The 15,615-nt window shown below is 35.2% G+C and overlaps 3 protein-coding genes across 4 annotated transcripts; 2 read left to right on the top strand and 1 right to left on the bottom strand.

Moving 5' to 3' along the window:
• Window positions 1-7,485: 7,485 nt before the first annotated feature.
• On the bottom strand, window positions 7,486-10,280 carry LOC103863886 (regulatory protein NPR1). Its single transcript, XM_009141648.2, has 4 exons — window positions 9,509-10,280; window positions 8,449-9,184; window positions 8,067-8,234; window positions 7,486-7,980 (listed from the first exon to the last, which is right to left on the bottom strand). The coding sequence occupies exons 1-4, from the start codon at window positions 10,061-10,063 to the stop codon at window positions 7,700-7,702; spliced, it is 1,740 nt and encodes a 579-aa protein (XP_009139896.1). The 5' UTR covers window positions 10,064-10,280; the 3' UTR covers window positions 7,486-7,699.
• A 135-nt stretch (window positions 10,281-10,415) lies between these two features.
• LOC103863880 (casein kinase 1-like protein 1) lies at window positions 10,416-13,414 on the top strand. Its single transcript, XM_009141642.3, has 14 exons — window positions 10,416-10,768; window positions 10,845-10,885; window positions 11,055-11,124; window positions 11,202-11,350; window positions 11,460-11,555; window positions 11,637-11,707; window positions 11,817-11,878; window positions 11,992-12,055; window positions 12,139-12,223; window positions 12,299-12,425; window positions 12,498-12,580; window positions 12,648-12,711; window positions 12,793-12,920; window positions 13,020-13,414. Exons 1-14 carry the CDS (start codon window positions 10,693-10,695, stop codon window positions 13,284-13,286), a joined length of 1,383 nt encoding a protein of 460 aa, XP_009139890.1. The 5' UTR covers window positions 10,416-10,692; the 3' UTR covers window positions 13,287-13,414.
• An 87-nt stretch (window positions 13,415-13,501) lies between these two features.
• On the top strand, window positions 13,502-15,478 carry LOC103863866 (glycylpeptide N-tetradecanoyltransferase 1). 2 transcript variants are annotated; one of them, XM_009141631.3, is made up of 2 exons: window positions 13,502-13,695; window positions 13,954-15,478. In XM_009141631.3, the coding sequence occupies exon 2, from the start codon at window positions 13,957-13,959 to the stop codon at window positions 15,259-15,261; it is 1,305 nt and encodes a 434-aa protein (XP_009139879.1). In that variant the 5' UTR covers window positions 13,502-13,695; window positions 13,954-13,956; the 3' UTR covers window positions 15,262-15,478. The 2 variants fall into 2 exon arrangements, with proteins under 2 accessions (XP_009139879.1, XP_009139885.1); XM_009141637.3 differs by having other exon boundaries at window positions 13,546-13,782.
• The last annotated feature ends 137 nt before the right edge of the window (window positions 15,479-15,615 follow it).

Below are 15,615 nucleotides of genomic sequence, written 5' to 3'. Positions count from 1 at the left end.
TTAACGTATTAAATATAGAAAAGTTAATTAAAAATTAAAAAAATTGAAAAATTGAAAAATTGTCGGTAGATTTTGAAGAAACCATTAAAAAATTGGATTTTGGTTTTTTTTCTTTATAAAATACAGTTATTTGGAAAAACTAGTTTCCATATATTATAGAAAATCTATTTTTCTAAAAGCTTGATTGTCTAGAAAATGGTTTTTAGAAAAACAAAACTCAAAAACTACTTCAAAAACAGGAAACAATCGACCTCTAAATAGTATCTCATATATATCTCAAATTTTGAAATGTCTATATTGAATGGAAGTAGTTAATGATTTTTTCAATGTCAACCCCAATCTTCTATAAACTAAACTATAGCCACAAATCACTAAATCCAACACGGAAATATAAATCCTAACCTAAATTTCAAAATGTAAAAAATCTAAATACTATTATGAATTCGGAAGCTACATTATGTGATATTAAACTGGACAATGTAGAACACAAATGTCAATAAGATGCATTTCCATTATACACGAGACATATATAATAGAAACGGGAAATGTAGTTGCAATCTAAAGAACATTTACCATATTTCTCAAATTTTTATTTGTCTATGACCTCATGGAAGTGGGTAATGCTTTCCCTAGTGTCCACCCCAGTCGTACATAAATTAAACCCTATCAACTCTAATCACTAAATCCTACACAAAATATAAACCCTAAACCAAATAGAAAAATATGAAAATAAAAAATACTAGAATTAATTTGTAAGCTACATTATGTGATATTAAACTATACAATATAGAACCGTATGCCAACAAGATGCATTTTATGTACATGAAAAATGTAACTGCATCTAAATAGTATCTCATTTATTTCTCAGATTTTGAAATGTCTATGATTGAATGGAAGTAGTTAATGATTTTCTCAATGCCAACCTCAATCTTCTATAAACCAAACCATATCTACTAATCACTAAATCCTACATGAAAATATAAACTCTAATCCAAGTACAAAATATGAAAATAGTAAATACTAGTATGAATTCAGAAGTTAAAGTTGGTGATATTAAACCGTACAATTTAGAATATGGGTGCAAATAAGATGTACTTCCATTCTACATGAGTCAGATAGAATATAAACATAAAAATGTACTTTTTCAGAATAAACATGTTTTATAGAAGTTTACGTCAACGGATGGAAGAGGCGATAACATATTCGATGGAATAAAAGGCCAAGAGTGTCTAACATCTTATTCCATATAAAAGAATAAGAGGAAGCCACATAAGAAGGTGAAATATTATTAATTTAATTTATTTTTTCTTGACAAGTTTACAGGTTGCATCAGAAAGTAAAAAGACATTATTATAGAAAAGACACATGGTATATGAAGCCCTCTGAGATGTGCCACATCACTAAAAATAATCAACGAATAAAAGAGCTTTTAGTGGCCACGTTAGACTATTGTTTACTCGACACAAACTTTTCACAGGCCAATTATGTGGGCTGATAATATTGAAAACTGGCCCATTTTAAAAAGTAAAACCTATCTTCTCCCACCGGTGACTTACTACCATCATCTCATAGTCTGCTTCCAACTCCTGGCAGTTACTATCGATTCTGATGCTCCTCAAAGAGCCATAAAGCTTATCACTTTACTGCAGAAATCCAATCGGCCTAAATAAATTGATGAATGTGAACACAAAGGCCAAAATATTGGTGAATGTGAAAGTTAAATAAAGAAGATTAGTTAATTAGTTACATCGTATAGTTCTTGGCCTTCTTTTTTTATCTGTATTAGTTGGTGGAACTCTTTCGTGGAAGCTCTTATAGCTTTAGGGAAGATATTGGCATTGGTGGAGTCTTTCCCTGCACAACATGATTAGCGGATCCAAGAACAGTCTTGTCTTCAGCAATCTTTGTCAGCAATTATGTATTTTTGAATACTTTACATATTTGACATGCTTGTGTTTTGGTTTAGACTTATTGTTTTTCATGAGCCATTCATATAAGCTTTTCACTGGGTTTGTATCTGATTGGATTCAGGCACTGCTGGGTTTGGTACTGGTCTAGCAGCGATGATGTGTTTTTGGCTACAATATATTTTTCTTACTGTTGTAAACGGAATTTGACATCTATTGGTGTTTGATCTTGACAGGAAAATCGAGAACATGTAGAAATTCAGTTTGCAAAGTACATATATCCTGCTTTTTGATCAGGTAAGTGTTCCCATCTTTAAAAAAAATCTGATTCCAACAGTTGGGGTTTTTGATTGATGTTTGTGATTCAAAAATTGCTAATGCAACAAAAGTGAGCGAGAAGTAAAAAAAGCAGGTAAAAAGAACAGGGCCAATGAGAAAATGTGTCTTCATATCATCTATCTTAGCATGTGCTTTTAGGACAATTCGTTCAACGATCTTGATCACTCTATTATCACTGAAGAAAGCTAAAGCGAGTGAAAAACTATGCATCTAAAGGTAAAATAAAATCATAATTTTATATGTTTAATTATATCTATATATATGACAATAATCTAGATTGTTAACATGATTTAGGGCTCAGTATATATTCAAATATATTTTCACTGATATTCCCTACTGCAGATGAAGATGTCATCCAATTTGGTATCTTCTACAGTATCTTCAAAAGAAATGACAGCAACTGAATCTTCCCTCACAAAACCTCAAACTTTGCTATTGTGGCAAGTTCCTCAACTATCATGACTAACATTTGCACATAAGCCTTTTATACAATAATGATATCCTCACATGAACCCTTGACAGTTCGGTTTAGTAACGAGTTAAAAGACCAAATAATATATCAATCTCATGTAAATGTCAATTCCTTTTCTCGCAAATGCACTTAAACATGTGAATGCGAATCTCAGTTGATGTCTCAGGCATATATAATCAAGCTGTCACGACCATAAAAATTATAGTCTATATCCTTATTAATACACATATATTTTGTCAGCCATAAAGTCTGGGTGATGCGATCATGCAAATAGTCACAATTATCATATTTCAAAACCATGAAAGAATAACACAGTCTAAAAGAGAGAGCACACCAGCGCAGCTTGCATAATTGGAGAGGATGGATACTACAAGAATAAATGCAGATCCACTAAGAGACTACCATGTCTACTCTGTTTTTAAGATTTTGTTTTAGAATATAGTTTGTTTTTAAGATAATATTAGTTTTTAACATGCTTTTGCATACTCATTGCATAATTATAAGCACTTGCAAGGCATCGTCAGTCCTATATTATACTCTAAATTTTATGTAGTGTTTCCAAATCTACAGAATGATGGTCCGGTTTATATGATTTAAAGACTAATTTTTGGGTGGTGTTTTAAAAAAAAGTTGGATTAGTTTGGTTTGTGTTTTATTTTTATTTATAATGTGTTTCCATAAGCTGGTTTTGAGAAAAAAAATAGCATTTTTGTTGTTTGATATTTTTATTCAGTTTATTCTTTATCATAAAATAGTTTGGTTTAGTAAAAATAATCGATTTAAATCATCTATTTTAATCCGAAACCATGTAAAGCAATTTCATTTCTCTTAATTCTGTTGATATTTGATCGAAAAAAATGTCTTAACCTTTAGCTAAAAATTTTAGTTTTTAGTCTCCTTGATAAAATAATTTTGGTTAGTGTATCAAATCAATATTTGTATAGCTGTAACTTAATTATACAAATGGAAATATTTATCATATGAAATAAACAATGCAAAAAGCCTGTATATATGTCAGTTTGTATTTTTTGTAGAGAGGGCATAAATTGAAAATGTGAAATCAATAATTCTAAATACATAATTTTTTTTAAATTAAATGTAGATTTAACAATTGATTTATATGAAACAAAAGATTTTAGCTGAAACTTAAAAATTTGACTACTAAGGTCGGTCCGCTCTGCGCGCGGGATATGTCTTACTTATTATTTAACTTTGTATATTTGTTGTTAGATTTTGTTGTTTGTGTGTTAGAACTGCTATTACAAGTGATATGTATGATAAATATTTTGTATTTTAGTTATGTATGGTGTGGATTGTTTGATTGGAATATGAATTATATGTGATATGAATTATTTTGTTTGCTCATGATGGTTGCATATATTTTAGAATTTGGGTGTTTAAGATACCTGTTATGCTTTCTGTGTGTTTAAATGGTCTGCATGTTGTTGTTATTTTTTTCCGTTGAATTCATAATTGGTAGGTTACTTGTATTCAACTGCTTGTATTTGATTATGTTTTGGGCTCGCAATGATTGCTATGCGGGTTTTGATTTAGAGAAAATTGGAAAAAAATATTTTAAACTTTTGTTTGTTCCTTTAGAACTTTTGATATTTTTGATCATTTTGGACATGTTTTATTTTTTTGCAGTGAAAAAAATAGTAAACTAAAATTTTAAAATATAAAAAAATATGAAAACTATTGGAAACATAAGAAAAGAAGATGAAAGAGGAGGAAAAAGTTGGTTTGGCTTACTTTAGGCCGAGATTTAGAGCTATATATATGTGTATTATCCTTTATTTGATTTGAGCATCATGTATGTGTCAGGTTTTTGTATATAAGTTTTTTGTCTGATTATTTATGGTTCAAAATTTCATAACGAATCATACTTAATTTTTATTTCATTTTTTGTGTCACAACTTTTATATACAACTCATATTTTCAAGTGTTTATTTAGTCCATTGAGTATGTCTATTTTTATAACTTGTTTGATCTTAGTAATAGCTGCAGAAAAAGGTAACGAATATCTGTTTGTATATTTTTGCTCTTTATAACGATTTATAAAATGGGATATAAAGGGTAGTGAAGGTAGAATTATTACGTTTCAGATTCTGAATTAGTTAGGTGAAAAATTCTCATCTTGTATATTAAAACAAAAGTCACAACTTTGATTCATTTGTGATTTTTTTTTTTTAAATTGATGTAATTGACCTATTCCTAGAAAGTCATGTTACATTTAGTCTCTAATTTTATCATTTAAATTTTGGATATACCAAAAAATTTTATTGCGCTATTAATAATTGGATTTAAACAATAGATGATTCATTGGATTTATAAATGGGCAAATCTCCAAAATAGCACATTTCTAAGTTTATATCACAAAAATAGCACTCAAAAACTAAAATGACCAAAATGACATTTTATCTTTTGAAAAATTTAAATTTTTTTATTTTTCAAAAATTGAAATCTTATCCCCAAAACTTCACTTCTCAACTCTAAACCCTAAAACATAAGCTCTAAACCCTAAACCCTAAATTCTAAACCCTAAACCCCATTCCTTGAGTGCTATTTTTATGACTTTTGACCTTGAGTGCTAGTTTGAGAACAAAAACTTGATTTAGTGCTATTTTGGTCTTTTTCTCTTTATAAATAGTATAAATTAAATATATATAATTTAATGTTATAATATATACATCCATATGTTAAATATTTAAATATTTGTCGATGTTAACTTTTAAAATTATAAAGATTATTTTTTTTAAATAACAAAAATTAGATTATCCTACAATGATTAATCTTTACTACCTTAAACCAATGAAAACAAATTTTAAACTATATAGTTTATTTTTAAAATTAAACAAAACTAAATGTTTAATTATTTACTCGATAATATAAATCTATGAAGCAAAAAGTCTAATTTTAAAAAAACTTTCTAAATTTGTGAAATGTTACAACATCTTAGAATATGACAATAAAACAATATTTTACTAATCTTTTTATATATATAGTTATGATTCTAATAATGAAATAATAATCCAAAAAAGATATATAGAAGAAGATACAAATACATTTGAAAGTTTGAAACAATCTATTCAATGAAAAAAATATACCGTAAACTTATTATGTTTTAAAAATTGATGGACACATATATATTATAATATATACCAATTTAGAATTGAAAACAAAATATTTCTATAAAAATAAACGAAAACAAAAATCTGCGCAGTTGTGCGCGTCGAGATCTAGTAGATATAATAGGGCAATTAGCTATCGAGTGATTATTAAATTTTTGAGCATTATACAACCCAATCTCCTAGACTATATTTGTGAAGTAATTTTGCCACATGTTCTTTCTACAATCAATTTCATAAAACAAATATGACATGACTACTGAAATTGATGACATGTCTTATGGTTTAATATGACATGGACAATTGCATTTAATGTTAATTTATATTTTTGGTAAACTTTTTAAAATATGGTAATAACTCATATATTACATTTAATGTCAATTTATATTTTTGGAAATTTTTTTAAAATATGGAAATAACTCATAAATCATCATTCAAATAAATATATTCAAATATGACATTATAAATTTCGAAATATAATTTATTTATATATTTTTAAATTATAAAATTTTTTTACTAAAATTTTCAAAAATGTATACAATTTTTTAAGAAAATTATAAAAATTTAATCGTAAAATTATTATTTTCTTATATATCTAGAAATTTTATAAATATTGTTAATTTAAATTTTTGGTAATTATGCAACTTTTACAAGTTATTTAATATATTTAATTAAAATAAATAGATATTTAATTAAAATAAATAGATAGAAAAATCTATCTAAGATTATAATTTCAAATATATACATGCATATTCTTAAATATAATTTTTATGCTTAACTAAATCAAATTTATATTAAAATATTCATACGAAAAAGAAAATTTACAATATTAGTAAAATTTTATTTTAAAATATAATTTATATTTATCTTTTAAAAAGTATTTTAAATTTTTTACTGCACATGGTGCAGGAAGACATCTAGTTTCTTATATTTTCTCCTCAGTTGCTCAACTTGAAGTCTGGAATGCGTGCCGGTTTAACAAAACACAGCTAAACATTTCGACGTTAATCCAATAAGATTTTACAATAAGGAATATTCCATAGCAGTGGCCAAAAGAGCCAATAAAGCATCTGTCGTGGACACTAACCTGCCAAGGATATGAAAAGATAAATCTATTTTTGGATTTGTCATCTAGAAACGAAAGACATACGAAGGTTGTTGGCTTCTTCCTCTGCTTTGGTAAACAAAGCCATTCAATCATAATCTTAAAAAGCAAACCAAAACTTACTAGGCCTTGCCAATTACCAACTGCTATGCTATTGCTAATGCAACAGAGGTTTCGAATTTTCCAAAACCAAACAGTGTATTTCGAAGAGGGATGGTATGGTTAGAAAAGCAGCTCGACTGAGGGATCAAAGACCTTCAGGATTGCTAGGAACTGAGGTAGTGGTTCTAGGAGGAACTCGTGAAACCTTCTTGAGGTGATGGACTGATGGTTGTAGCATATAGAAGATGATGCCAAAGAAACCTCTCGAGTCAGTTCCTACAACAAATTACATATAACATGGAGCGTTGAACAATTTTTTCCAAGATTCTGGATTCTTATAGACATTCAGTTGCAGTTATAGATTATGCTTTTGGTTCTTGGTAGAAGTAGGTAGACCATTCTTCATATTTTTTCGCACTCTTGACTCTTAAAGACTCTGTAACATCATCATGGTTTATTAATATATATATCACAGATTCAAAAGGTTACAGCATTTGCTTCAAACACAACGAAAGCTGCGGAATACACAGGATGCAAAGCGAAGAACAAAACTATATGAATGAGCCAACAATAGACAGAGACACTAAGACACATGATAACTCAGATATATATATGGTACATCAAATATTACCCCGAACAAATAGTGTCACCGACGCCGGTGAGAGGGTTTAGCAATAGACCTCTTTTTACCAGTTAATTTGGATGTGGAAGAAGAGGAAGCTGAGAGAGACGACTTTCCAAGATCCTCCTTGTCTTTACTAAACGCCATTTGCACAATCTCCTGTATCTCCATGAACCTCTGCCTCTTTTGTTGTCGTTGCTCAGGAGTGTCTTCTTCTACGAGAGCCAGTATAGTCAAGTCCTCAGAGTCCACAATATCATCGAGCACTTTCGAACAGCGTGGGAAGAAGCGTTTCCCGAATTCCACTGGCAGAAATAAAAGGAAAACAAGGTCAGTCAGGCAGAGAGAGGTTTGTTTCAGTTATTTATGTTACAAAACGACTAGATGATACCAGTTTTAGAAAGCGCTGTTAGTCTACTCTGATGCATTTCTACGAACTTGAAAGGTTCCATGTGTAGGTCAGTTGCTGTCGTCACGACAAACTCGCGTGTTCCCTTCATTCGGGCGAAATCCATTGCAACTTGTGCTTCCATTGGATAGAGACATCTAGCCATTTGAACTACAAAGCAAATAAGTAGTTATCATTAGTCCACTCAATTCTCCTAAGAGAGCACACATAGCTTTATTCAAATGTAATGCATTAAAATCTTTATCAAATCCTTTAAAATATTTTGAAAACTATTATTTATATCATCAATTGAATTCTTTTGGATTCAATTAAATTCTTCAATCCCATACCACCCCAAAGAAATGAAGGAATAAGAGTTAGATACCTCTGTTTTCAAGATCAATCAACCTTATCTTGAATTCATCAGCAGCCACTGCAAGGGAGGGAAAAACATCTTCAGGAAATGGTTCTCGTTTGTTGTCTGGTTGCTTGAGTATCTCTACACATACTCCGCCTTTGGCAGCTAACTTCCCTTTCTCCAGAATACAACACTCGGCCGCCTTAGTGACTTGTTTCGCTATCAACAGAGCAGTTCTCCCGTCCAAAGACGTTTCTAATGCATTAGCCCCTTTCGTCAACAACAATGCTATCAGTGTCGGCTCTTTCCTCATCGCAGCGACGTGAAGCACCGTGTAACCCCTCGGGTTTCTCCGGTTGACATCCGCAAGCCCCAGTTCCAGGAGATTCCTCGCGGTCTTCTCATCGCAGTAAGCAACAGCAAAATGGAGAGCATACGCTTCGTCTAGATTCGTGTGGCCCTCTTTCAAAAGCATAACGACAAGGTCAAGATCGTCTGACTCAAGCGCCTTGTGTATGTTGGAGACGTGTTTCTCTGGTTCAGCAACCTCCAAGCCGAGCTCTTTACGGATATCGATTACTTGCTTGGCAATGTTCTCAGGCAATGACTTCTTTAGAGTAACAACATCCACGTTAGACTTGACAATGATCTCTCTGCACTTATCGAATAGCTTCTTGCACGCTTTACCGCAGATGTTAGCGAGCTTGAGTACAACCAAAGTGTCCTCTATGTTAACTTTGTCTACAACATCCAGTAAATGCCTCTGAAAAAATGTAGAAAGACAAGAGTTAAATAAAACTAAACTACTACAGGTGTTCTGTCTGAACAATAAAGCTAAACTACATAAACTCATAAAGTGTGTTCTGTCTAAACAACACAGCTAAACAACTTCATTTGTTCTGTCTGAACAATAAAGCTAAACTACTTCAAGTGTGTTCTGTCTGAACAATAAAGCTAAACTACTTCAAGTGTGTTCTGTCTGAACAATAAAGCTAAACTACTTCAAGTGTGTTCTGTCTGAACAACACAGCTAAACTACTTCAAGTGTGTTCTGTCTGAACAAACATTGAGATAGTGTTATTATTACCTGATACATAGTAACCAGTTCCTGAATCTGGAAGACGAAAGCCAAGTAGAGAACCTCCACCATGAAATCCACAGCCGGACGGCACGCCACGTGGCAGCAACTATCGTCTGCGCATTCAGAAACACCCTTCGGCGGCGGCCTCACTCTGCCGCTGTAAACGTACGCCAGAACAGCCACCACGGAATCGAACCCGACGTCGTACTCCGCCGCGAGCGTCTTCAGCTCGAGCTTCACGGGGGTGGACTTCTGCACCTTCTCGGCGGCTGCCAACGCGGCCTTGAAGAAGAGGCTTCTCGCGGAGAGAATGCAGCGGTGGAAGGATACTTCCTTGTCGTCGGAGAGGACAAGCTTGGCGTCGCTGTAGAACGCTTCCGGCGAGTCGAAGACGGACTCGAGGCTGTTGGAGAGGAGTTGAAACGCCGAGACCTCGGGTCTGGTGAGAAGCTCCGTCGGGTAGACGGTGGATGATCCGGAGTTATCGGTTGGCGCCGGTGCGGCGAGGAAGCTAGTGCTGCTGATCTCATAGAAATCATCAAATCCGGCAATGGTCTCCATCAATGGTGAGGAAGTTCTCGAAACAGAGAGATGGTGAGAAGTGAAAACTCCAAGAGACAAGGACCGAATCAACGAAGAAAACTTATCAATCGAAAGACTTGAGATCCATCCACACGGAAGAGAAGATAAATCATTGACGGGCTGCGTACTTACTATGTCGCGAGTGCCAAGTCAACGAGAGATGAGGAAGCATCGACGGTTATTACACGAGTACCGGTTAAGTTTCCCGAAAAGGCAATTTGAGAATATTTACTTTAACCGATTAATAACCGAAGGTGTTTACAAAACCAAACCGAACAGAACCAGAATCTATTAACAGCAACAAACCAGATTATTTTTTTTCCTCCAACTTTCAGAAAGACAAAAAAAACATCCTCATCGTGTTCTGTCCATCGAAGAGCTGTCTTTTAATCTTCGTTTTCAATTCTTAGGGAGAGAAGCGTCTAAGAAACGACATTCCGTTGAGATTGGATATGTTTTTCTCCAGATCGAGATGAGGATAGCTATTGGGTTTTGATTTTGGTTTTGGAGACACTTTTTATTCTGTTGGGTCCTTATTTCTTCCCGCTTTTGAATCTGCTTTATTTTGGGGGTTGAGATTGTAAATTAGGGTTTCGTGGGTTATATTGATGGAATCTCGTGTGGGAAACAAGTTTCGCCTTGGCAGGAAGATCGGTAGCGGTTCCTTCGGGGAGATCTATCTGGGTTCGTCACTCTTTTTTGTATTTTTTGAAATCTTCATCTGAGTTTGACATTGATATGCATTGGTTGATTTTTTCAGGTACTAATATTCAAACGAATGAAGAAGTTGCAATCAAGCTTGTGAGTCTCTCATGTATTAAACATTAATTGAGTTTGATCAATGTTGAATGCAATTTGTCATTCTTAATAGTTTGATCTATTTAGTAACATCCTTCTGACGACATGGGTTTGTTTGATCATGTTGAAAGCTCTGATATTGAATCTTTTTTCTTTGTTTTTGTTTTCTCAGGAAAGTGTCAAGACGAAACATCCTCAGCTGCTTTATGAATCGAAGTTATACAAGATTCTACAAGGAGGAAGTAATGATCTGTTGATTCCTTCTTCTTCCCTTTGTGTTTATTTTGACCTCTGTATTGCCTTTGAACTTTGGTTATAGCTGGTGTTCCAAATGTGAAATGGTACGGTGTTGAAGGGGACTACAATGTATTGGTGATCGATCTACTAGGGCCGAGTCTTGAAGATCTGTTCAACTTCTGTAGCAGAAAACTTTCCTTGAAGTCGGTCCTCATGCTTGCTGATCAAATGGTAAACCTCTTTTGTCTTCCTGTGATGTGCTTTTCTTTCACTTTGCTTGTCTATGTTTCAGTAATAATTGACTCTCTCTTTTTTTTTTTTTTTTGGTCTTTGTGTTAAGATCAACCGTGTTGAGTTTTTCCATTCAAAATCTTTCCTTCACCGAGATCTCAAGCCAGACAATTTCCTCATGGGCCTTGGAAGGCGTGCCAACCAGGTTCCTCATCTTATATATCCTACCTAGTACATTCTTCTGAAGACATCATTGGATTGATTATAAGTTTGTTCCTTCTCTAAGGTATACATCATCGACTTTGGTCTAGCTAAAAAGTACAGGGATAGTACAACACATCAGCACATTCCCTACAGGTGAGGCTGATATCATTATATCACCTCCTCTTGATTGTTCTTACTTCAAGCATGATGTCGTCGTTATATGATAACTGAAACACTAATTTTCCTGTGATCCCATTCGCAGAGAAAATAAGAACCTGACAGGAACTGCACGTTACGCTAGTATGAACACCCACTTGGGAATTGGTAAGCTCGCCAAGACCTCTTCTTTTACATGTATATGTTCCAGTTTCTCTCCTTACATGTTTGAGTATCAAGATTTGACACTTATTTGTTTTCTGCCATCGTTGAACCTCAAGAACAAAGCCGAAGGGATGATCTAGAGTCTCTTGGTTATATCCTTATGTATTTCCTCAAAGGAAGGTGAGTTTATGCTACACGCCTCACTCTACTTCATTTCTTGTACTCTTTCATTGTGATGACACGTGGAAATACCTCGTTTTTAGTCTTCCATGGCAAGGACTGAAAGCTGGAAACAAGAAACAAAAGTATGAGAGGATTAGCGAAAAGAAAGTTTCCACATCCATTGAGGTAAAAATCCTTTTTCACAAGCATGCTGCTTGTTTCCCTTGCCTTGATCTGATTCGTATATTATCCCCCTCGTAGGTCTTATGTCGTGGTTACCCATCAGAATTTGCATCATATTTCCACTACTGCCGGTCGCTTCGTTTTGATGATAAACCAGACTACGCTTATCTCAAAAGGATATTCAGAGATCTTTTTATCCGTGAAGGTTTGAAAATCATCTTCCCTCTGAAACAAACCAATTCATTTTTCTAAGAGGATTAACATTTATATGTTGCAGGATTTCAATTTGATTACGTGTTTGACTGGACCATCTTGAAGTATCAACAATCACAACTAACAGCTCCTCCATCTCGTAATCTCGTAAGTATGGTTTGATTGAGTCTCTTTTGGTTTGGACCACTTCTTGATCGAGTCTCTTCTTCTGTAGAACCCTGCGGTTGGAACTAGCGCCGCATTGCCACCTGGCGTTTCCAACATTGATAGATACACAGGTAGATATCATTATTTAATCCCTATCCCTTTGCACAGAACTTATCATTCATAATGTTTATTGTTCCTTGTTGCCACCCAAGGCGAGGAAGAAGGGAGACCGGTTGGTTACTCGCATATGGAATCATCTCGACGGAGAGCTTCAGGCACTCTTGACCACTCAGGGAATCTTTCGAACCAACAGACATCATCATTTAACAGAGACTCCATGGTATGATGTTCTGTTTCACTCTCTAGTCTCTCCCCTTAAAACCTAACTTGTGTTGTAAGACATGAGTATTCAACTTTGTTTACTTTATTTGTGATGCAGATGCCGAGCTCCTCGATGTTTGCACAATCAGCAGGATCATCGAGGAGAGTAGCGGCAGTGAGCAGCCGAGACAATCTTCTGAGCGGGGAAGAGTTTCAGAGAAGCCACCGTACAGGTGACGTAAGCCGCGGAGGAGTGATCTCTAGGAACTCCCCTGTGGAGGCTGGGAAGAGGTCTTCTTCCTCGAGAAGACACTACGAATCAGCCATTAAAGGCATTGATAATCTTCAAGTCTCCTCCGACGACAAGTTTCATCACCACCACTGATAATAATAATAATAACACAACATTAATTGTACTTGCACCGTATTGGTCAAACGACCTCAGAAGTTTCTTATGTTTTTCTTCTTCTTAATTACACACTACGAAAGTTTGAATACAGTTGAGTTAATCCACCTGAAATTGGTCCTGGCTACAATTTCATAACATAAGGGTAACTATTGTAAATTACCTATTCATATTGGGGCTTAAGTGCAATAACTAAAAGTAAAAGATGCACAAACGCAATATAGAAGAAATGATTCCATCGACGAGCTTACTCACTGGGAACCCTAAGAGTTATCTCTCTACTCTCATATGACGTTCCGGAGATTTGCTACAGAGATCTGATAACTGTTCTTCTTCACCGGAAACGAATCGGAGCTAGTCTTGGTTCATCTCTGTTCAAGAACAATCAGTGAGTTTTAGTCTGTCGTCGTCGTCTTCATAGTTTCGTTCTTATATTGGGACTCATGAGAGATCTGAGTTGATCACGATTACTTCGGTTAGTTAGTTACAAATCTTTGTGATTAAGCATGCTATAGCTAGCATAAGATTTGTGATTAAGCATACTATACCTCGATGGTTTTACAAATAATTTGGATTGATGTAGCTGCGAATTCCTAAATGTTGATTTGGATGCAGTTTATTCGTTATTAATTACTGTAATTTTCAGGAAATGGGAGACGAAAATTCACTTCCTGGCTCTCTGGAAGAGAAAGCAGATCAAGTTGCTGAAGCAACTCCATTAGTTGGGGACGATGCTTCTCTGGAAACTATAGTCAGAAGATTCCAGGACTCCATGTCAGTGGAGAAAACACACAAGTTCTGGGAGACTCAACCCGTTGGGCAGTTCAAAGACATTGGTGACACGAGCCTACCTGAAGGTCCCATTGAGGCTGCGACTCCCTTGTCTGAGGTTAAGCAGGAGCCTTACAACCTTCCCGCTGCTTATGAATGGACCACGTGTGATATGAAGTCTGATTACGTTTGCTCTGAGGTTTACAACCTTCTGAAGAACAACTACGTCGAGGATGATGAGAATATGTTCAGGTTCAATTACTCTAAGGAGTTTCTGAGCTGGGCTCTGCGTCCGCCTGGGTACTATCAGAGTTGGCATATAGGAGTTCGTGCCAAGGTGTCAAAGAAGCTTGTGGCTTTCATCAGCGGCGTGCCAGCTAGGATAGGGGTTGGTGATGATGTTGTGAAAATGGCGGAGATTAATTTCTTGTGCGTTCATAAGAAGCTTAGGTCGAAGAGGCTTGCACCTGTTATGATTAAGGAGGTTACGAGGAGGGTTCATTTGGAGAATATTTGGCAAGCGGCTTACACTGCTGGGGTTGTGCTTCCGACGCCGGTTGCGACTTGCCAGTATTGGCACAGGACCTTGAACCCGAAGAAGCTTATTGATGTCGGATTTTCAAGGCTTGGTGCAAGAATGACAATGAGCAGGACCATTAAACTGTACAAGTTACCAGACGTACCTGCTACTCCTGGGTTTAGGAAAATGGAGCCCTGTGATGTCCCTGCTGTGACACGGTTGCTCAGGAATTATCTTAGTCAGTTTATCGTTGCTACAGACTTTGATGAGAATGATGTTGAGCATTGGCTTCTCCCAAGGGAGGATGTTGTGGACAGTTACCTTGTAGAAAGCCCGGAGACCCATGATGTTACTGATTTCTGCAGCTTCTACACTCTTCCTTCAACAATTCTCGGCAACCCCAACTATTCAACACTGAAAGCTGCTTATTCGTACTACAATGTGGCTACGAAGACGACTTTTCTTCAGCTGATGAATGATGCTCTGATAGTCGCCAAACAGAAGGGTTTTGATGTGTTTAATGCATTGGATGTTATGCACAATGAGAGTTTCCTCAAAGAGCTGAAGTTTGGGCCAGGAGATGGGCAGCTTCACTATTATCTCTACAATTATCGTCTAAGAAGCGCCTTAAAGCCATCAGAACTTGGGCTGGTGCTCCTGTGAGCTGCTCACATTTCATTCAACTTCGTGTTTGATTGAACTCAGCTGGAGTTTTGGGTTTCTTTTTCCTTTCTTTTTTCTCTGAACTCCTTCCCTATGGGATAGTGAATGCTTATTTAAGCTGTTGGCAATGCGAATTTGAAACTTTTGCAAGTTTGATGATAAAATTCTCAGGTTTCTCGTCATTCTTATGCCGTTTAATCTGATTTCATTTTCTATAGTTTTGTTTTTGCACTCTCCATGACCTGTTAAGCTAAATTCTGCATTCTAAATTTTGCTGTGCTCATAATCTGGTAAGAATCAGCATCGGTGGCTGCTTTGTTTTGTTTACTTCTCTACTCTTAAGCGACATGCTAA

Source organism: Brassica rapa, chromosome A01, assembly GCF_000309985.2.
Source record: "Brassica rapa cultivar Chiifu-401-42 chromosome A01, CAAS_Brap_v3.01, whole genome shotgun sequence".
Lineage (NCBI taxonomy): Eukaryota > Viridiplantae > Streptophyta > Magnoliopsida > Brassicales > Brassicaceae > Brassica > Brassica rapa.
This window is presented reverse-complemented; position numbering and strand designations above follow the sequence as displayed.